At 64.0% G+C, this 20,383-nt stretch overlaps 1 protein-coding gene across 4 annotated transcripts; it reads left to right on the top strand.

Moving 5' to 3' along the window:
* The first annotated feature begins 2,625 nt into the window (after window positions 1–2,625).
* On the top strand, window positions 2,626–20,054 carry AMOTL2 (angiomotin like 2). 4 transcript variants are annotated; one of them, XM_012519059.4, is made up of 10 exons: window positions 2,626–2,796; window positions 5,497–6,272; window positions 8,913–9,216; window positions 10,161–10,305; window positions 10,515–10,607; window positions 14,255–14,550; window positions 15,724–16,031; window positions 16,729–16,943; window positions 17,481–17,633; window positions 18,346–20,054. In XM_012519059.4, the coding sequence occupies exons 2-10, from the start codon at window positions 5,551–5,553 to the stop codon at window positions 18,402–18,404; spliced, it is 2,295 nt and encodes a 764-aa protein (XP_012374513.1). In that variant the 5' UTR covers window positions 2,626–2,796; window positions 5,497–5,550; the 3' UTR covers window positions 18,405–20,054. The 4 variants fall into 4 exon arrangements, with proteins under 4 accessions (XP_012374513.1, XP_058150965.1, XP_012374514.1 ...); XM_058294982.2 differs by lacking the exon at window positions 2,626–2,796 and adding an exon at window positions 3,019–3,134; XM_012519060.3 differs by lacking the exon at window positions 2,626–2,796 and adding an exon at window positions 3,148–3,204.
* Window positions 20,055–20,383: the final 329 nt, after the last annotated feature.

The following is a 20,383-nucleotide window of genomic DNA, read 5'->3' as shown; positions in this document are numbered from 1 at the left end:
GCAAAGTCAGGGTTCCTTCATGACAGTGGGGCCCGTTTCACAAACGTTCCCCCTCTAAGGAGGCATTTAACCCTCAAGACACAGACTCTGCGAGGCAAACTGTCCTGACGCACATCCCAGGCCTGATGCCTGGAAGTGAAGGGGGTGACAGTGGAGGGAGAGGGCTGGGCCAACAAAACAAACACCCCAGAGGCAGAGGGGAGGAGCGAGGGAACAGGTGCAGCGGCTGGGGCTTTGCAAGCTCTCCCTCTCCGGGAGCTGGTTGGTGCCTTGGAACGTCCCTCCCAGCCCCAGCTTGCTCCCGGGCATTCGCTCCTGCCCCGGATTCTGCTGGGCTTCCTGTTCTCCAAAAACCTGTCAAAGGAAGTACCCAGGGAGGCTGGAAGGGGCGAGTTCACAACTGGCAGAGTCCCCCTTTGATGCGGCCACCTGCCTGGAGCCCCTCCTCCACCAATGGACCATTTGGGAAGTAGGGAGGGGGCATGCCCAGGCCCGAGAGGGGCCTCAAGGGCCGGCTAAGCGCTCCCCCCCCCCCCCCAGTATTCCTGTCGAGCGCTGTGGGACTCAGCTGCAGGGTCAGACAGAGACCATGTCGCAGGCCCAGGCCCAAGCACAGGCTAGGGCAGGCAGAGCACCCGGCTCCCTGCTAAGCCCCGCACACACCTAGGAAGCCGCCGCGCCCCTGGGAGCTGTACTTTCCCGAGCAGAGCCGGGAGCCCGGCTCCCCCTGAGAACTGGGTCACCTCTGCATCTTACCTGGGCAGGATTCCAGACCCAGCTATGCACACAGCCCCGTCATCAGGGAAGAATCACTATCTGTGCCACAGGGCAGGGGTGTGCGTGGGGGCGGGGGGGAGGGATGGGGACTGCTGACGAGGCAGGCTGGAGAGAGACCAAGCAGGGAGGAGAGCACTGGCCCACTGGACGTTAGACAGCCAGGCGGTGACAAGCCTCCCTGCCGCTGCTGAAAGGGAAGATTTACGTGCTGGCAGGCTGGCCAGCCCAGTGCCCACCTGTGCACGGCTGCCTCTAGCACATCCGAGCTATACAGTCATCCTTTCACCCAACTACCCTGCAGAGCCAGCGGGGGCTGCCAGCTCGGGCAGGCGCCAATGCACTGAGGCCTCAGCCTCATCCTTGCAGGTGGAGGGGAAAGAAGGAAAAAGACCTGTCAGTTTCCCACCCAGGTGTTAGGATCCCTCTCCCCTCTCTGTTGCTCGGGCTGGCAGCCCCTCCTCATGCTTCCCAGGCCCCGCGGCCTCCTCCTCATGCAGGGGCTGCAGCAGGCTTGCCCACTCGAGACGACCTCCTGGACTCCAGCTGTCCTGAACTTGGCCTCTTTTTCATCTCATCTCAAGAACGCTGGTCAGGCATTTCGTCAGGTGTCCCCCAGTCCCAGCCCCTGAAAGACAGGACTGGGCCCTGCTGCCTTTCCCCTGATTTTGCAACCCGACTGCACACACGCTCTCCATCAAGTGTTTCAAGGATAACGCTGTCCACAGCTAGGGTAAGGCAGCCTGGGGGCATCTTTCTCTTCCTTCCATATCTAAAATTCCTACCTAGTGTAACCCAGTGGGCAGTGGCACACTGGAACGTAGCTTCTCTTCGTGATGGGGTCCCTGGGGGCGGGGGGCAGGAAGGGGAGCAAGCCTCCCTTAGGCTTGTTTTCAAACAAATGGCTTGTTTTCTCATTCTTCTCAAACCCAATCACTATTTGAAATGCAATATTAGGTTGCCAGGTAGATTGTGCGCACACTTTTGAGGAGGGCTTTATTTAAAAAAAAAAAATTAAGTCCCCGGCTACTGGCGAGCTTTCTGTGCTTGTGGAGTTGTCTTGTCCCTGGCCTCCTCCGGTGACTCCACGCTGGAGCACAAGCAGTGGGGGGGCCCCATGTGGGCTTGTGGAGGGGGCCCAGTGCACAGGGCTCAGGAGAGAAGAGGGGGCACCGGGAGGCCCAGGCGAGGCAGGTGTGTTGGAGAAGGCAGGGGATTTCCACAACGCAGATGACCAGCCTAGAGGTCGGGTGGGAGAAAGAAGGGCCCTGTGGACACAGGAGCGGATGCCACGTGGAGCCACTGGGCAAGCAACAGAGGGCGACCCAAGGCAGGGTCCCGGCCAGGCAGGGTGAAAGGGGGAGGTAGAGAAGGGACTGGAGTGGGGAGGGCAGGTGACCCGAGGAGGCCCGCAGAGCCTGCCCTGCCCTCCTAGGGGCCCTGGATCTGGCGGCCACTGCAGGGCGTCTAGAAGGCGAAACTGGGCCGTGGTGACCTGGCTGCCACCCTTACAGCAGGCGATACTGGGCGAGCTGCTCACCCCCTGCGAGCCTTTGTGCCCGTGGGCATAGCACAGGGATGACAGACCTGCCCTGGAGGGTGACCAGGAGGGCTGGGGGGCATGGCCGGCAAAACACGGTGGTGGCACAGGTGCGCCGCGTGTAGGCGCGCCCACTACTACCGCGAGGGCGAGTCGTACCAGGGCGCCTGGCGGCCGGCGATGCAGTTGCTTAGCTGGGTAAATCTGCCGGGATTTTTCAGCTCAGGTTCACACTTCTGGGGAGACGGGTCTAAGAGGGCTGGCGAAGGTGCGCGTAAACGCGAGCGCGCCGCAGGGCTGCGGGCGGGAGCGAAGGCGGCGGGGCCTAGAAGAGGCCGGGCCGCGGAGGGCAGGCTCCGCCCGGGGCCCGGCCTGGGCCGGGCGGGTCTGGAGCCCCTGCAGTCCCACCTCCCGCGTCCACCCTCCACCCCCCCGCGACTCCCTCCCCGCAGCCGGCCGCGCAGGCCCTCGGGACCCGCGAGGTGCGTCTCCCCACACCGTTCGGCGGGCGGGTCTAGGGAAGGCGGGCGAGGGGCGCGCCGGGAGGAAGCCCCGCACTCGGCGGGCGCGGGCGGCCCCGGCGCGCGGCCCGGCCCCCGCGCCCCGCCCTCGGCCCTCCCCCGGAGGCAGGCGGGGGCCGGGCGGAGGCGCGGGGCCGGGCGGAGGCGGGCCGCGGCGCCCGGCGAGGTTATTTGTGGCTCGCTTTGATCCCAAGGGGGAACCTGAAACTCTCGCATTCCAGGCATAGCGGCCGCCTCCGGCGCGGGCCGACCCTGGGGCTGCGCGGGCGCGAGCGGCAGAGCGGCGGCGCGGTCTCCGGGTGCGCACCTCCGCCGCCGAGCCGCGCCGGGGCGTCGGGGGACGGCGCCGGGCACCCGCGGGCCGCGGCGGTAAGGAGGGCGGCGCGGGCTGCCGGGAGTCCCCGAGGCCGCAGCGGAGCCGGAGCCCGGCGCGCCGAGCGGCCTTGGAGGCGAGCGCGGAGGCTGCGAAGGGCCGCGCCGCGCCGTGCGCCCGGGCCCCTGGGGCCGGGGGCGCGGGGGGCGGTGCCTGGGGTGGCGGGTCGGGGCTGGAGGCGCTGCCTCGTGGCCGAGCTGCAGGGCCCCGGGGGCGCGTGTGCGGAGGTGGGGCACAGGTGTCTTGGCCCCCTCCTCGCCCGGGAATTCCTCTTTGTCTTCCCGGGAAAGGCCTCTCCGGGGCCGCGAACCGGCGCTCGCTGGGGAAGAATGCGGCTGCCGGCCCCCGGTGACGTCAGCGCTCGAGTATTTGGAAAACAAAGAGCGAGGGCGGGACGGCGGGGGGCGCGCCCGGGCGCTTAAAGACCTCTCCGGGCCCCGCGGCCCTCGGGGTCGGCCCGGGCTCGGGGTGCGCCAGGCCCGCGAGCGACCTGACCTAGGTGCTCGGTCCCGCCGGGGTTCCTGGGCGAGCGTGAGCCCCGGCGGAGCCGCGGTGCCGGTTGGCTCTGAAAGGCGCTCGCGAGCCGGGGTGCAGGTTTCAGTAACGGCCCGGCCCTCGGGTGTCCGAAGGGACGCGAGCCCGAGGGCCCGACGGGGACAAGGTCGGGGGTGCAAGGCCCCGGGGGATGGACCCCGCGCCCAGGCACTGTGCGGGTGGGGGAGCCAGGAATCTGTCGGGAGGCTCGGCCCAGACGGCCATCAGCTTAGGACGTGCCCTGCAGATGATGCTCCTTGTGTCTCTGCTCACGCTGGGGTCCTGCGGCTCCATTTCCCGGGTGGGGGGGGGCGTGGGCTGGTGTCAGAAAGGATGGGTCCAGAGGCGCCCGCGGAGCTCCTTCCCCTTTCCCCAGCTCTGGGCAGCTGGAGTCCTGGGCAGGAGGGAGTGGGCCGGGGATGGCTGGGGGCCAGCGTGCCACCGTGGTGAGGCAGGGCACCGGGCCTGGTTTTATGGCCGAGGAGGGGCCGCATTCCCGCTGTTCCCATCCCCCCTGCCCGGGTCGTGCGGCCATGTGGCTTGGTTTTGTCTTCCCTGAATTTAGGTTTGGAGGTTTCTGTTGGGGGAGGCTGTGGAGAGGAGTCGGGGTGAGGTGGACAGCCCACCAGGCTGGGAACCCAGGCGTAGAGGGGAGCCCCTTCTTGGGGCTCCTACTGGCCAGCTCCAGGTCCTGCCTGCAAATGGGGGCCTCCACCTTACCCGCTTCACTCCTCCAGCCGGCACCAGTGTGTGTTCCTAACGTTAAGAAAGGCGCTGAGTGTGCATCACGTATGGGCCCTTTCCAAGGAGTAGCTGGGCTTCCGGGGGGGCGGGGTCATGAAATCGAAGCGCTTGTGTCCATCCTTCCTTTCTCCTGGGCACCCATGCAGTGACTGTCGGCACCCACACCCTGGACTAACCCTATTAACCTTGAAAGGTGGCTGGCCTTTGCTCACCTCCCATTGTCCTGTTGCAGGCTTTCTTCTTTCATTCCTTTTTCATCAGTCGAGAGGTATTTTCTCCTTCTCTTCCTGTTCCCTTTGCAAAGTGACTGCCAGGTCATCCCGACAGGGAGCGCTAGATTTGTTGTCATCTGCCCTTTTTTAAGCGGAGCCGGGGGGCTGTCCTCCAGGGCCTCACTGCTTCAGGGCAGAGTGAGCGATGGGCGGTGGTCTCCGTGAGGTAAAGGGTAGTGGGTTGGCTGAGCCAGGGGGCTCAGGCCTGCTTCACTCGAGAGGGTCCTGGGGACAGCATCGGGCTTCCACCGGGCTGGGCTCGTTCTGTGTCACCTGCCACTAACCTGTCCATGTCCACTCCTGGCCTGCACGGCTCAGGGTTCGATTGGAGCTGGTGCCCCCAGCAGGCTGTTGGATAGGTGGCTAGCCTCGGGGCCGTGGCCCCTGTTGATGGCCTGGGCTCTTGTTGTCTTCCTAGGGATAGCCAGTTCCCGTGACTGTCACTGTAACGGCAGCTGTTTGCTGGACATAGTACACCTGAGCTCAGCAGCCCCTGCCCCTTGCATTGTCAACTCCTTGAGCAGGCAGTTTTCTTCCTATTTCCTGATAGTGGGGCAGCCTTGTAACTTGTCTTCACCAGCAGATAGCAGTGTTGACACTGGAACCCAGGCTTGTGTGAGCCCTCCCACGCCCCCAAAGCCTTGCTCTTTACCGTTATGCTTTGGACCAGGCTGTAATGGAAAGTGCGCCCTTGTCCACCGGTGCTCCCACTGATTGCTCTTCTCCTCCTTCTCCCAGGTGCTCTGGCGTGAGGTGCCACTCGCCAGGCAGTCGTGTGCAAGGCAAGGAAGCATGAGGACGCTGGAAGATTCCTCGGGGACAGTCCTGCACCGCCTCATCCAGGAGCAGCTGCGCTATGGCAACCTGACCGAGACGCGCACGCTGCTGGCCATCCAGCAGCAGGCCCTGCGGGGTGGGGCCGGGGCCGGGGGCACAGGGAGCCCCCAGGTGTCCCTGGAGATCCTGGCGCCCGAGGACGGTCAGGCGCTGCAGCAGGCCACGCGGCAGGAGCCCCAGGGCCAGGAGCACCAGGGCAGCGAGGCGCACCTGGCGGAGAACACCCTCTACTGGACCGGCCCACAGCCCGGCAAGGGCGAGGAACTGCCCACCTATGAGGAGGCCAAAGCCCACTCACAGTACTACGCCGCCCAGCAGGCCGGGCCCCGTCCCCCCACAGGGGCCCGGGAGCCACGCGGGGCCCCCGGGGGCGGCGGGCGGCAGGACGAGGCCCTGCGGGAGCTGAGGCACGGGCACGTGCGCTCCCTGAGCGAGCGGCTCCTGCAGCTGTCCCTGGAGAGGAACGGCGCCCGGGCCCCCAGCCACATGAGCTCCTCCCACAGCTTCCCGCAGCTGGCCCGCAGCCAGCAGGTCCCCCCGCCCAGGAGTCATCCTGCCGAGGGCCCGGAGCCCCGCGGACCCCCGCCCCAGTACCCACACATCCTCGCTCACGAGACCGTCCCTGACGCGCGGTTCCGCGCCCGCGGCAGCCCGCACCTCCAGCATGCCGAAGTCAGGTAACCGCCTGCCACGCAGCGATTAGCCCTGAGCCCCTGGGTTCCTCAGGACAGCCCCCACGTGGGATCACCTCCGATCACACCTTGTGTCAGAGCTGGCAGGATCCCACACCCATGCCCCAGCCCCCGAAGCTGCCCGATCGGCCCCCTCCATCCTCAGGGGAAGCTGACTCCCAGGGCGGGGGGGGGTTAGCCAAGGGCCCCCCGCGAGCTTGCAACGCCCGTGCTCTAAGTCATCATCAGCGCTGTCTGCCTAGCTTGGTACGCAGCCGGCGTCCCCAGAGGACGGGACGGGCTTAAGGGTGAGAGTGCAGGGACAGCTTCCTGAAGCCCGGGGCTGAGAATCCTTGCCAAACTCTTTTCATGTTAAGTGGTGGGGCCTCCTCCTCTGGAGCTTTTGGTTTTTAAAGAAACAAAGTGGACCCTTGCTTCCAGGGGTTATTGAAAGGCATTTTCCCAAGTGCAGGCAGGAAAAGCCAGGGGTCCGCCCTGAGACCCCTCCCTGCTGTGCACCAGGCTGGCAGCTCCCCTGCTTCTGCCGTTTCCTCTCTCTGCCTTCCAGCATCCCGTGGGCCTGGTGCCTTTAGTGGGAGGGAATTTGGGGTCCAGGTGAGCCCCTTTTCTGGGGAGGCAAGGGAGAGGCTGCTGGCCCAGGAAGGGGATTTGGAGTTTGACTCTGAGTGTGAAGGGAAACCTTTGGAAGGACGTCACTTGATTTACCCTTTTTAAGAGGTCCCTCTGGCTGTGTGTGGAGAATGGATGATAAGGAGCAAGAGTGGAAGTGGGGAGCCAAGGAATGTGGGGTCCCAGGCACGAGGCTCAGCCCAGGCTCCTCGCTGGCCAGGCCTCTCTCCAGAGGAGGTGACGGGTTCCTTGCCTGCCCCCCGCCCAAGGTCTGGGAAACTGATTGAGGGGCCCGTGGATTTGCAGCCTCCCTTCCTCTTGTGGCTCAAGGCCATCGTCTGGCTCCCTCTGCACCTGCTGAGTCTTCATTTAGTCACCCGCTTTCCCACCATTCGGTCTTTGCTCTCGAGAAATGGGTGACGTGAGGGCGCTGGAATGGGGGAACCAGTGGACCGGGCCTGGCGGTTTTTCTCCAGCCTCCACCCCACCCCCAGCTCCCGCCTTATCTCCCTCCTCAGGGCTGGCTTGGGAAGGGTTTCGGAAGCTGAGTCGTGGTTTCTTCTTCGGGACTAGCCTTATTGAACCCTGTCAGGAAAAGATAACGTCGCAGAAAGGAAGTAGACTGTTTTCAGGGAACAAAAGGAGAGGGAGGGGGCGGGGAGGGGCACGGGGAAGGGAAAGCCAGCGTGCAGGGAAGGGAGCTGCTCTTTCTGGGAGCTAAGTCATCCCCAAAGAATGCCAGCTGTGTCTGCCTGGCGCGGGGCAGGGGCCGCGAGTCGTGAAGCAACCCCAGGAATGGCCGCGTTTAGCAGCGAGGGGAGAGTTTGCACGTTCCACTGGGGACCCTCTGCCCAGCCTCTCAGCAGCTCAGATGAGAGTGGCTTGTTGGGAACTGGGAGCAGGGACATTCCTTCTTGTAGCCCAGAGTTGTCAGAAGAGCAGGAGAGCCCCTGGGCTGTGGGGAGGGCACCCCGCTGGACTTCTTGGAGGTGCTTTGTGAGGCTGGGGGCAGTTTCCTCTTTTACATGCGGAGCCTCAGAAAGACCCACCGACTGCCCATGCCTCTTGCCCCTTTGCTCCTTCCCTCAGCACTGCCCCCCAGGGTGATGGTACACCAGCGCCAGAGGCCGGTAGAACATCCTTCTCTGAGCTCAGGCTACTGCAGTCGCCCAGAGCTGGCCTCAAGTCCCAGGACAATCTGTTTATGCTTGAAACTGAGCCGGTGGTCCCCTTAGGAGAGGCGGAGGGTGGAGGGTGGGCCTGCCATCACCGCGTGCCTGCGGTGTGCCCAGGGCTCTGCCGGATCCGCACCGCCCTCGCAGGCACCGGGGGGCTGGAGACCTTCCTCGGGATGTGGCAGTAGAATGCCAGCTCCGTGGGGCCCGGGCACTTGCTAAACAACTGAAGCTGGGATTCGAAGTCCTGTTTGTCAGACTCTTACCCCGACATCTGTCTCGCCCCTCTAACCTTAGCCAGAGTTTTCTAAAAATGTTTCTGAGGGGGTGGCGGGACCCGAAATAGGAGGGAAGAAACCTCACGCGCCGTGTGGACAGGCAGTGGCGGAAGGACGGAAACCGATGACTTGTCACAGACACGGGGGGCAGGGGGCTGCTGGGCCCCAGCTGCCAAGTGGCTCAGGGGCCAGGAATGGCAGGTGACGAGCTCAGTAATGATGGACTTGGCCCTCCAGACCCCAAAGGAACCTTCTGTCAACCAGAGCGGCCTACTGTGTGTTTTTTAAAACACCTTCGTGCAGCGTCCTGAGGCGGCCCCGCTCTGCATGGGCCAATTGCCCCCCAGCCTGGGCCCGGGGAGGCTGGGCAGGAATCATGCTGGCCTTGACATCTCCAGCCTTGCTTCTCAGGTCCTCGGAGGCCTTGGGAAGGGGCCATTTGCAAAAGGTCTTTGTTGCTGGTCACTCAGCCAGGGGAGGGGTGACCCTGCTGGGACCACTTGGGGCTGCCTGGAGTGGGCGCCACGGGGATTTCTGACTGGAGTCGCTTCTCTTCTCCCTAGGATCCTGCAGGCCCAGGTGCCTCCAGTGTTCCTGCAGCAGCAGCAGCAGCAGTACCAGTACTTGCAGCAGCTCCAGGAGCACCCTCCACCCCCAGCCGCCCTCAGCCACGGCCCCCTGGGCTCCCTCGGTCCCCCTGGGGTGGAGGGACCAGCCAGCGCCCCAGCCTCCTTGGCCACCCCGGGCGGTGCCCACCTGGCCCAGATGGAGGCTGTGCTGCGGGAGAACGCCCGGCTGCAGAGGGACAACGAGCGGCTGCAGCGGGAGCTGGAGAGCTCGGCGGAGAAGGCGGGGCGCATCGAGAAGGTAGGCCCTGCGGCGCCTTCGAGGGGCCGGCTGGCGGGGCTCGGAGGCTTGTGCCCGGCTGGGCGTCTCGCACCCGCCCTGGCTCACTGCAGACAGCTGGGGCGCAGCCGCGAGGCGGGCAGAGCGGGCCTGGAGCCTGAGCAGTTGCTGGCTGGTGGGGCTTAGAAAGAGCCCATTCACTAGCTCCCTGTGCACCCGCACCCTTGCCCCATACCCCCCCCCCGCAGACACTCCCACAGAGAGCCCTTTGTGCCCCCCATACAACAGCACGCCTGTTCCAGGCCAGCCCTGGCCAAAGAGAAAGCCCCTCCTCTTGGGAAAAAAAAATGAGCAGCTCCTCGGCATTGCAGAGGCACCTCGGAGCACGTGCGGAACCTGCTGGCCGCCAAGTGGGAGGGGCAGCCAGGCCGCCCGAGCCCCTGGGGAGCCGGCCGGGGCCAGGGGAGAGGGCGTCCGAGCCCAGGTGGGCTCAGGATTGGGTCTGGTGCCCGCTTCGTGGCTGAAGGTTTGCTGCTTTTGTAGTCAGGGTCAGCCTAGCTAGCAGTGGCCTCCGTCCGGCCTCCCATGGCACTCATGTCCAGGGAGGGTCAGGGCCTCCGGAGCAGGGCTGGGGTCTTTATGCCCTCCCCTGCCCCGCTGTCCTCCGAGTCCTCGGCGGAGCTGCCCAGAGGACACTGCGCACAGGAGAGCGGTGCTTCCTCACCCTGGAGGCAGCCGCTCCGGGAGCACCTGACCCCGGGTCCACCCCGCGTTTGGGGCCCGTGGTTGGCGGCTCTCCTGCTTGCTGGTCGTGGCTCACTTACCTGGATCTGGGCTCCTGCCTTTCCCTTCTCCCACCCGTCACCTTGTCGAGTAGAGAGTAGCAGTAGATCATCCAGGCCCTGGGGGCCGTCCCCTCCCCGGGAGCTCGCCCCCCCTCCAGCTGTGCTGTCTGCCTCTTGCAGCTGGAAAGTGAAATCCAGCGGCTCTCGGAGGCCCACGAGAGCCTGACAAGAGCGTCCTGCAAGCGCGAGACGCTGGAGAAGACCATGCGGACTAAGATGGACAGTGAGATGAGGAGGCTGCAGGGCTTCAACCGGGACCTTAGAGGTGAGGGCAGGTCAGCACGGCGGGGGCCGGGGGCGGCGTCAGGGGAGCGTTCCGAGTCCCTGTCCTGACAAGCCAGCGTGCGTCGGCCCAGGGCTTGGCCGCCGTCCTTGGGAGCCCCTGGCAGAGGGTGCAGCCCTGCAGAAAGGACCCCAGGGAAAACCCCGCAGGCCGCTGCCCGGCACTCACACCCCTGTCCTTCTCTAAAACAGAGCGACTGGAGTCGGCAAACCGCCGCCTGGCCAGCAGGACGCAGGAAGCGCAGGCGGGCAGCCAGGACATGGTGGCCAAGCTGCTTGCTCAGAGTGAGTACAGGACCCCCGGATACCGGCCCTGGACTGGGCGGGCGGGGGCTCTGGAGAGGAGTCAGCTCTGGTGTGCGTCTCCTGGGGAGGTGTGCTGGAGCTAGGGGCCGCGTGGCACACCTTCTCAGCGCAGCACCTTCCAGCAGCAGGTGGGCACCGGGCGGGCTCCAGGGCGGGCTTGGAGGCAAGTGGGTGGAGGGAGGAGGTGTTTCCCAGGAAATGTGAGGTGACAGAGTGGGGGTGCCCGGCGAGACTGAGGAGCTGGGAGCTTAGTGGAACCGGGCCATCGCCGGGTGATCCAGTGGAGACGCATGCAGGAAGCCCAAAACGGAGCTTCGTCCAGAGGTCCTTGAGGCTCCTCTAAGCAGAGGCCTGAGGCCCCTGGAGGAGCAGAGGGGCTTAGTGCCTAGTCAGCCCTCATTTATTTAGCAGAAATGAGCTAAGCGCCTGGCGTGTGCTGAGCAGAGGCCGGTAGGCACGTCCAGTGGCCAGGTCAGGGAGGGGTGAGCTGGAAGATGGACAGGGTCCCCCACCAAGGGAACAGGGGCACCCTGGGCCTGGAGGCTAGCGGGAGCCGCAGGCCCCGGGGGCATGGTGGGGCGCAGGCCTGGAGACTGACTGGGAGGGCTTGGGGCGGGGGCAGGCCAGAGGGGACCCTGGGCGCCGCAGCAGGGGGACCCCGGCAGCCAGGAAAGAACGCAGCAGCTCTGCACTGAGCTCCCGCTCGGCTCCTGTCATGCACTGTCGTGGCGTTTGGGGTGTTTGTGGAGAAGTGGAGTGGGGCTGCTTGGTGTCTGGGCGAGGGTGGGCTTGGGGGACGAGTGGGCAGGGAACCCATCAGGACACACCTGGTGAGGGGCATAGATAGCAGGGGCTGTCCAGGACCAGCCTGAGGACAGGGGCAGCCCCGGGGGGCAGGTTCTGGGGGTCTGGACCAGGAGAGCTGCTGGGGGAGGCAGGGGGTGCCTGTGGCCCAGTGGAAGAGGAAGGCAGGGCAGGTTTCTGGGAAGGGCAGGAGGTGGGGGAGGCGGGCGGGAGGCGCTTCCGCTGGAACCGCTGCCGGCTGCTCTTGGCTGCGCGGTGACCTGGATGCCTGGCATTCCAGAGCGCTGGGCTGTTCCGCCCTGGCCGCCACCCCCTGCCGCTCCCTCCTGCCGAGCAGGGCCCAGCGCCCTTAGGTCCTTTGGCACTGCTGAGCCTTCGGGAGGAGAGCGAGAACAGGAAGGGAGATTGGAAACAGAGGGGGCCCTGGCTTTCTCGAGGCCAGAGGCCCTGGAGGCAGACCCTTGTGTCCCCCCCGGCCTCCCTTGCCCTCCTGCCCCCCTCGGGCCCCTCCTGGCCCCCCCACCCCAGGGCACACACTTCTTCCTGAAGAGCTGTCCTGCACTGGCCCGTGGCTTGATCGGGGCCCGGGGGACGGGGCCCGGGCCTTAGAGGCCGTTTCTCCGTGGTGGAAGGCAGCAGGGAGTGCTGGGAGCACAGCGCCCGGCTGCCGGACCCTCCCCCCGGCTGGACAAGCCAAACCAGGCTTCCTCACCCCGTGGCGGTCCCCGAGGGCTGCCCGGAAACAGTTCTCAGGGACAGGGTTTCCAGGAGCATGGGAACCGAGCGCTGCCACCATCACCAGTGCCACCTGCCCGCATGGGACACGCTGCCGCCACCTGCCTGGCCCCCCCGGGCAGGCCCGGCCCTCTCTAGGACCCTGGCTCTGCCACCTCTGTCCTCTCGGGCGCTTTTCCCCACCCTGAGCCTCGGGTTCTCTGGCTGTAAGGTGGGACCAACTGTGACATCTGTGCTTCCGAGCTCCTGGTTATGATCAGCCCAGATTGGGGCTCGGGTGGGCAGGCGTGGAACTGAACTGTAGGGCTCGGGGAACCCACACAGGAGGGGGCCTGCCCCCCCCCCCGCCCACGCACGGGTGCTGAGCCCTCCTCGGCCCTGCCTTCAGACACCCAGAGTGGGCCGGGAGCTCCCTGCACGCCTGTGTCCTCCCTGTCCTGCTGCAGGGCCCTGACCAGCGGCTCCTGCCATCAGCGTGCCGAGTGCCAGCCTTCCCTCTTACCAGAACTCGGAGACCTAGAGCTATGCTCCCTAGAGAATAGCCACTTAGCCACTTGTGGCCAAAAAATGATAATTAAAATGCAATCAGGGAGCTGGTTGTGGCTTACGTGGTGGGGTGCCTGGCCCTCATATGGGAGGTCCCGGGTTCAGTCCCCAGTGCCTCCTAAAAACAAACAAGCAAACAAACAAAGAAACCAACTCGGGGTTGGCAATGTGGCACAGCGGTGAAGCACTGCCTTCCCACATACGAGTTCCAGGATTCAATCCCCAGCCCCAGTACCTGAAAAAAAGAAAGAAATCAAATTAAAAATTCATTTCCTCAGTCCCACTGGCCACATTTATTTCCAGTGCTCCGTAGCCACAGGTGCCCAGTGGCTACTTGTTGGGTGGCCCCACAGGAACACTTGCATTATAGGGGGGCAGTCCCCAGGACAGCACTGCTCGAGAGGCAGGGCCCCTCCAGCAGGGTGGGTAGGCACCCTGCTTCTCGGGGCCGGCCTGGGTGCCCAGGGGCAGGTGCCTGGGGGAGGACTCCTGCCTGGAGCGGGAGCTGGAGAGCCGGCTGGCCTGGCTGGGGTCTCTTGGCGGAGCTGTGTGGACAGGGTCTCCGAGCAGGGCAAGTGAGACGCTTTAACCATCGGGCAGCTGGGACTTCAGACACATCTTTGGTCCAGGGGTTCTTAACCAGAGTCCATGAGCTCGGATTGAAATTCAAAGGAACACTGTTACTCTTACAGGGACGTGTTGGTGCGGTCGTGATGCATTTATTAAATAACACACGGTACAGTGTGGACTTGTCAGGGGTCCGTGGTTTTCACCTGACTGGCAGAGGGGTCCATGGGACAAAAAGGGCTAAGAGCCCCTGCTTTGGGCCATGGTCCCTTTTTTTGTGCTGCCAAGTTAGCCTTTATCAGTCCCTGACTGCCCAGGTCTCGGGGTGTCCCCTAGACCATGGAGAGAGATGTAGCACTAAATGGGGCCAGCTGGCTCTGCCAGGGTCCCAGGGCACTCCTTGGGGGGCCTCTGGCCTGAGGGCGTTGCAGCCGGGGGTGAACTGGGGTTCCCATCCTGCTGGCACATTCACTCTCAAGCCTAGCCTCAAAGGACCGGCCTTAGGGGCTTTGGTGGAATAAGGCGTGTGCGTGGCTAGCACGTGGTTCTCTCCCCTGCTCATCCCCCCACTTGAACAGTGATCGGGTCACAGTCTGCCTGCACCCCCCATTTTCTCATCAGTAAATGCCATCACAGTTCCCACCTGGCTGGGCTCTTGTCATCGTGAGCCTCAAGGGAAATTGTGAAGGTGTTTAGGAAAATGCCCAGCACGTGGGCACAGCGTCAGGCTGTCCTGTGGCCGGTGTGTGTCCTGGTGGAGAGGCAGGGCAGCCTGTCGTGACAGCAAGTCAGGAGCCCGGCTCGGTTTCCTCCTCGGTAGGGCAGTGAACCGTGGCGCCCAGCTCCTGGCTGAGAGCACGGGAGGCGGTCGTGCTTCTCGGCGTGCATGCGGAGCCCTTGCGCGGTGGCCAGTCAGGGGGTCGCTGTCGCAGGTATTGCAGCGTGGACGACCAAGCCCCGCTTGCTCCCCACAGGCTACGAGCAGCAGCAGGAGCAGGAGAAGCTGGAGCGGGAGATGGCGCTGCTGCGCGGAGCCATCGAGGACCAGCGGCGACGCGCGGAGCTGCTGGAGCAGGCGCTGAGCAATGCGCAGGGCCGGGCGGCGCGGGCCGAGGAGGAGCTGCGCAAGAAGCAGGCCTACGTGGAGAAGGTGGAGCGGCTGCAGCAGGCGCTCGGGCAGCTGCAGGCCGCGTGCGAGAAGCGAGAGCAGCTGGAGCTGCGGCTGCGCACGCGCCTCGAGCAGGAACTCAAGGCCCTGCGTGCGCAGCAGGTGAGCTGCGGAGACCTGGGCGGGGGTACGAGCCGGCGGTGGCATCCGAGGGTGCCAGCCCCTGCCGTCCTGGGACCCTCGTGTTAGCGGCTGCTCCACGGCCCCTGGGAGCCCCTGCCGTAGGCCCTGCTCTCCTCGGAAAGCAAAGGGGATCTTTGTTCGCCCTTGCTGCAAGCCGCCCCCTTCCCTGGACCACCAGTCTCGGCTGCGGTTCTGCCTCTTGGTCTGTGTCCAGACTTGGGGGGCTCAAAACCTGAGCTTCCGCCCTCGGCCAGTGGCAGGGATCGGTGGGTTGCTCTCTAGGAAAAGTAGGTTAGGCATGCTGGCGAGGTTGTCATCTGATGGGCCCTTGCTGTGGAAGTCTAGCCAGCCCCTGGACGTCTCCCCAGGGTCAGGCTCGAGGGTCGCCCAGGCCCCGAGTCTTCATTCTCACTTGGGGCCTCCGTGTAAATGGCCTCGCTGTTGGCACTCCTGACGGAGTGCTGGCCGCACCGTCAGCCCACGTTCCCACCGAGGTAGGGGGCCGTCCTCCTGGTTTGCCTGGTTCTCTCCCGGCTCACACCACTTCTCACCAGCGTGATTATTCCCGGCTTGGAGGGTAGTTGATAGGGTCACCCATGCAAAGGCAGACTTGTCTTTCCTGCACCCTTGGCCACAGGACTCAGAGCGGGGCTGTGGGGGATCCCGCACCATCCACAGGGTTCAGGGCGGGGCTGTGAGGATCCCGCGCCATCTACAGGATTCAGGGCAGGGCTGTGGGGATCCCGTGCCGCCCACAGGATTCAGGGCAGGACTGTGAGGATCCCTCACCATCTCAGGATTCAGGCGGGGCTATGGGGATCCCGCGCCATCCTCAGGATTCAGGGCGGGGCTGTGGGGGATCCCGCGCTATCCACAGGATTCAGGGCGGGGCTGTGGGGATCCAGTGCCATCCTCAAGCTTCAGGGCAGGACTGTGAGGATCCCATGCCATCCACAGGATTCAGGCGGGGCTGTGGGGGATCCCGCGCCATTCTCAGGATTCAGGGCGGGGCTGTGGGGATCCCGCGCCATCCTCTGTCTTCGGGTAGGAGCGGGATGGGGGCTGAGCAGGGGCACGGGTGAGCGTCCTCCTGTGTGGCTGAGGTTCCCCCCCCCAGCTGCACCCTTCACCACCGTGCTCCTTTCCCTGCAGAGGCAGGCGGGCACGCCCAGCAGTGCGGGTGGCAGTGGTGGGACCCCGGAGCTCAGCACCCTGCGGCTGTCGGAGCAGCTGCGGGAGAAGGAGGAGCAGATCCTGGCGCTGGAGGCCGACATGACCAAGTGGGAGCAGAAGTACCTGGAGGAGCGTGCCATGAGGCAGTTCGCCATGGACGCCGCCGCCACGGCCGCCGCCCAGCGCGACACCACTCTCATCCGGCACTCGCCCCAGCCCTCCCCCAGCAGCAGCTTCAACGAGGGTCTGTTGGCTGGCGGGCACAGGCACCAGGAGATGGAGAGCAGGTGAGGCACTGCCGGCCAGCCGGCGGGGTGCCGGGGGCTCGGGGCGAGCGGGGCGAGCAGGGTGAGCAGCGGGTGTCCGTCCCCTCTCCTCCGTCCCCGACGACAAGCCCCGCGCCCTGCACGGCTCGGCTGCCCCTCCCGCTTCTGGGTTGCCCAGGAGTGTTTGGCACCCTGCAGCAGTAGGTGCATGTTCTTTTCCGAAAACACCTGCTGGGTCCTCGGTCTGCCCAGGAAAGCCCGGCTGCCCTGGCGGTGGATGCCCCTTATCCCCCGCCTCGTGTAAATAAGCCAGGGCGAGCGTCCATACCGTTTACCATCCCAGGTCTCTGCCTGGGGTTTTCTTTCAAAAAAAAATAATAATCTCAGGCTCCCTGTGATTGCTCTGTGACCTAATGTCCAATTCAGAAGCACAAGCACATCCACTGGTGGTCAGGTGGCGAACCCTATGGCCTCCCGGGAACAGGGTTTTGCCCCGTTGGGTGGGTCTGGAGCCCCCTCCTCTGCCCTGCGTGGAAAGGCCCTGCTGCCGTGGCGCAGGTGCGCTCCTCGAGCTGGGCTCTGAGCGCGCGGCGGTCCAGGGCGGCCGTGGCCTTTCCGCAGGGCCTGGTAGGAGGGCGCTCCCTTCCTCCCGCTCCCCGCGAGCGGCTGGCCCTGGCTGCCCGCGCGGGCCTAACGGGGCGCGGCCTCTTGTCCCCAGGTTAAAGGTGCTCCACGCCCAGATCCTGGAGAAGGACGCGGTGATCAAGGTCCTGCAGCAGCGCTCCAGGAGGGACCCCGGCAAGGCGCAGGGCGCCCTGCGGCCCGCCAAGTCGGTGCCGTCCGTCTTCGCAGCCGCAGCCGCGGGGACCCCGGGCTGGCAGGGGCTGTCGTGTGGGGAGCGGCCGTCGGATGCCCCTGCCCGGCTGGCTACGGGTAGGGCAGGCTGGGGGGCGGGAATAGAGGGGGCGCTGCTCCCAGGCCCCGGCACATTGCCGGGCCTTTCTGCCCATGGCCCAGGCCGGTAGGAGGCAGGGCTGCCCGACCCCACAGGCGCCGGCGTCTACTCTTGACTCCAGGGACCCTGTAGCCCCCAGCGGTCCCGCCAGAGGGGTGCTGAATCCCACCTCCTGGGCCCCATAAGTATTTTCCATCACCCTCTCCCCCAGCCTCCCACGCAGGTTATCCTTCCACGCAAGTCCCCCTCCACTCCTCTTAGCCAGTGCCGCAGAAATTCTGGAACCTCTGCTGGTTTTAAGGTTTCACCTACAAAGAAGTATCCCACCACTCAAAACATTCGGAAACCAAGCCAACCAGTTAGTTACTCCCGTGGAAAACGGCAGTGTTGCTTTAGTCTCAGCTGAGGTTCTTGCGGATCAGGACACCGCTCCGTGCCCCCGTTAGCTCCGGTTAGCTCAGGTTTTGGACACATCTGGAGGTGAGGCTCTAAGCGTCCATCTCTTGCCTTTGCAGCAGTCAGGGCCCCCGCCCCTGCACATGCCAAACACGGGAGCAAAGACGGGAGCACCCAGACTGACGGCCCGCCACACAGCAGCCCTGCCTGTCTGGCAGTGGAGCCCGACAACCTGCTGGGGTGCAGCAGTGGCCAGAGGACAGGCTCACTGGGTAAGGGCCCCCCACCCCACCCCTGCTGGCTCCTGGGCTGGGCAGGGTTGAGGGCGCAGTGGGGCATGAGCTGGACACCAAGGAGCTTTCTTCCCAGACCCCTTCCATTCGTCACCCCACACTCCATGGGGAGCTCTGCGTAGCCGAGGGCCTGTCGGGCTGTCCCACCCCCTGTTCTAAGAGCAGGGGGGCTGATCAGATGCAGAAGGAGAGCACGGGGAGACCCTGACCAGGGATAGCTCCAGCTCAGAAATAAAGCCCCAGTGTGGGAGCACTTCACCTCCCGTTTCCTAGTCTCCTTGTGTGTTTAGCTGCCTATCTAAGATCATGGAGATTGGCTAGTTTGCCTAATGGCACTCTATAGTTGGAAGGCTATTTATTTAGCTGCCTTTCCCCAAGAGCCCTTGCATATTTGCCTGTGCCTCCTGATCTCAGAAAACCGCAGGCACGAAAGGAATTCTGCAGCCTCCTCCCTCAGGGCTCTCACCATTCTCTCCAAGCCTCCCAGCCAGTTCAGACAACGTTATAAACAAATGAGTCCTCCCGGGCCCCAGGCTGAGAGCTCGGCCCATCGGCCAAGCTCTGGGTACCCGGTAACCAGGCAGCTGAGGCGGAAAGAGTCGGCCAAGAGGCCCTGCCGTAGAAACGGGCCAGGCTCTGGGAAGAGCAGCCTGGTAACCTCGCACGAGCCTGTGTCCTCCTCTCTCTGCAGACTCTGTAGCTACATCCCGAGTCCAGGACTTGTCAGAGATGGTGGAGATCCTGATCTGAAGAAGGTGCCTTGGAGCTGGAGCCGTCTCCTGCCCTCCCCTGCCTGCCCCACTCCCGGCCACTCCAGCAGCCCCTCGGATGCTGCTTCCCCACCTTCTCCAGCCAGGCTCTCGTTCCCGTTGACTATCTGGTCCAGAGCTCGAGAAGAAGGGCTGCAGAGGAGCGGGGCACTAGGAGAGCAGCAGCAGCCCAGGAGATTCTGCCCCCCAGGCCCACGGAGAGCAAGGATCCAGCCTTCGCCTGCTGCCTGCGGCTTGCTGCTAGGGTAGCAGCGGAAAGCGCAGAAGAGAACTGAGCCCCTGGGTACCCCCAGTTTGCCTTTGGGCAGACAGGAAGGGGGTGTGTTGGTTTGGGGGCTGCTTTCCCAGGATGGCCGCTCATAGGCGCCTGGTGGGCTGATCCTGTAACGAGGCAACCGTGTTGTCTTCATCCGTCCACCTCATCTGCTCTTCCGTTCCCCACTGCCTCCTTGGCATCCCTCGGAGGTGACGCTCGTGAGGACTGCTGGGCGCTTCAGACTCGGAGAAGCCACAGCCTCACCCCTCTCTCGGAGTGGGCGAGGGGCCGTCTGCGTGGACTGGGTGATGCCGTGCAGTTTGTATATAACTCCCTTCAGTTCTCGGCCCGGCTCTGGTTGATTCGTGGGATATTGACCATCTTCTCTTCCGCCATCTTGAGTCGGCTGTTAAACGCCCGTGGGAACCCGCCGCTGTCCTCTGGAAGTGGCTCCCCGGCTCCTGTCCCTGGGACCGCCTGTCGTTTGGTTATGAGCCCTGAGCCAGATGAGAGGAACCTCCGCCATCAGCGTCTGCGGCGCCCGCGGGGCCGCTCCCACCCCCGGTTCTCTGGAGGAAACTGGAGAAGTTGCCTTGTTCTCATGGGCGTCTGTTCCCACCAGGGGAGTTGGGGGAGGGAGCCCTGCCGTTGGAAACCGGTCGCTGAGCTGCGAGATGGGCCTCAGTGGTCCTCAGGATGGAGGCTCCTCCCAAAACCTCCCGCGGGCTGGCCCCTCGGCTGCCCACGCGGCGCCCACAGCAGGGCCAGGAACCTTGGACTTGAGGTGACGCCCCACGGGGCAGCCTGCCAGCAGCAGCCAGCTTTGACTTGTGGTCCTCAAGGGTCGCCCCGCTCAGCCCCCAGAGCAGGTCGCGGGTTTTAGCAGTCTGTCTTGACTGTTTTTCGTTCTCCTTGAATCTCTGGTTTTTCCTTTACCATTTTAGGTTCTGTATGTGCTTCTTCTCATGGTTCCTCAACATTCTTTTTTAAACATTTGCATTTGCTGGACAATTGCATATTTTTAAAAATCCCCTACTCCTCTTTAAAGCTGAAAAATACATTTGGTTCATGTGCATTGTTTACAAAGCAAAAAAAAAAAGCAAAAAAAAAATATTGTGAAAGTTAAAAAAAAACAAAAAAGCAACAACAACTTAATATATTTTGGATTAATATTTGGTATTTCTTTTAAAGTATTTTTTTTGTGCTGTGAACGTTTTCTGCCAAAGACCATGATGTGTGTGTCTGTATGTTTTAAGTTATCATAAATATTTAAAATGTAAACTTGGCTGTTTTGTTATGCCACCCTATACCAGGATTGCTGCTGCATTCCACTGGGTTTAACAATATTTTAATAAAAAAAAAAATGACAAGTGACGTGTTTGCCTGGGTGAGAGCCATCACTGTGAGGGAAGGAGGGAGAGGAAGGGCGAGGACCTACGGCCCACATCAGTCCCTGACACTCTCGGCACCCAAAGGTGCCCCCATCCCGGCCTCCTGTGCTCCTGTGTCCCTGGGCTCTTAAATGCCAGCCGGGCACATCTGAAAACAGCCAGTTCGGAGTCAGGGTCACTGCCGTTCCTCGAACAGGAGTGGAGGGGCTGGTTTCAGTTTCCAGCCGGGACACCTGCAGGCACGGCAGGTCGGTCCTTGGCGAGGCTGGGAGGATGCACGGTGTGGTGTCTTCCAGGACCGCACCAAGGCCT

The sequence above is a fragment of the Dasypus novemcinctus genome, chromosome 4 (genome assembly GCF_030445035.2).
Source record: "Dasypus novemcinctus isolate mDasNov1 chromosome 4, mDasNov1.1.hap2, whole genome shotgun sequence".
Classification (NCBI taxonomy): domain Eukaryota; kingdom Metazoa; phylum Chordata; class Mammalia; order Cingulata; family Dasypodidae; genus Dasypus; species Dasypus novemcinctus.
This window is presented reverse-complemented; position numbering and strand designations above follow the sequence as displayed.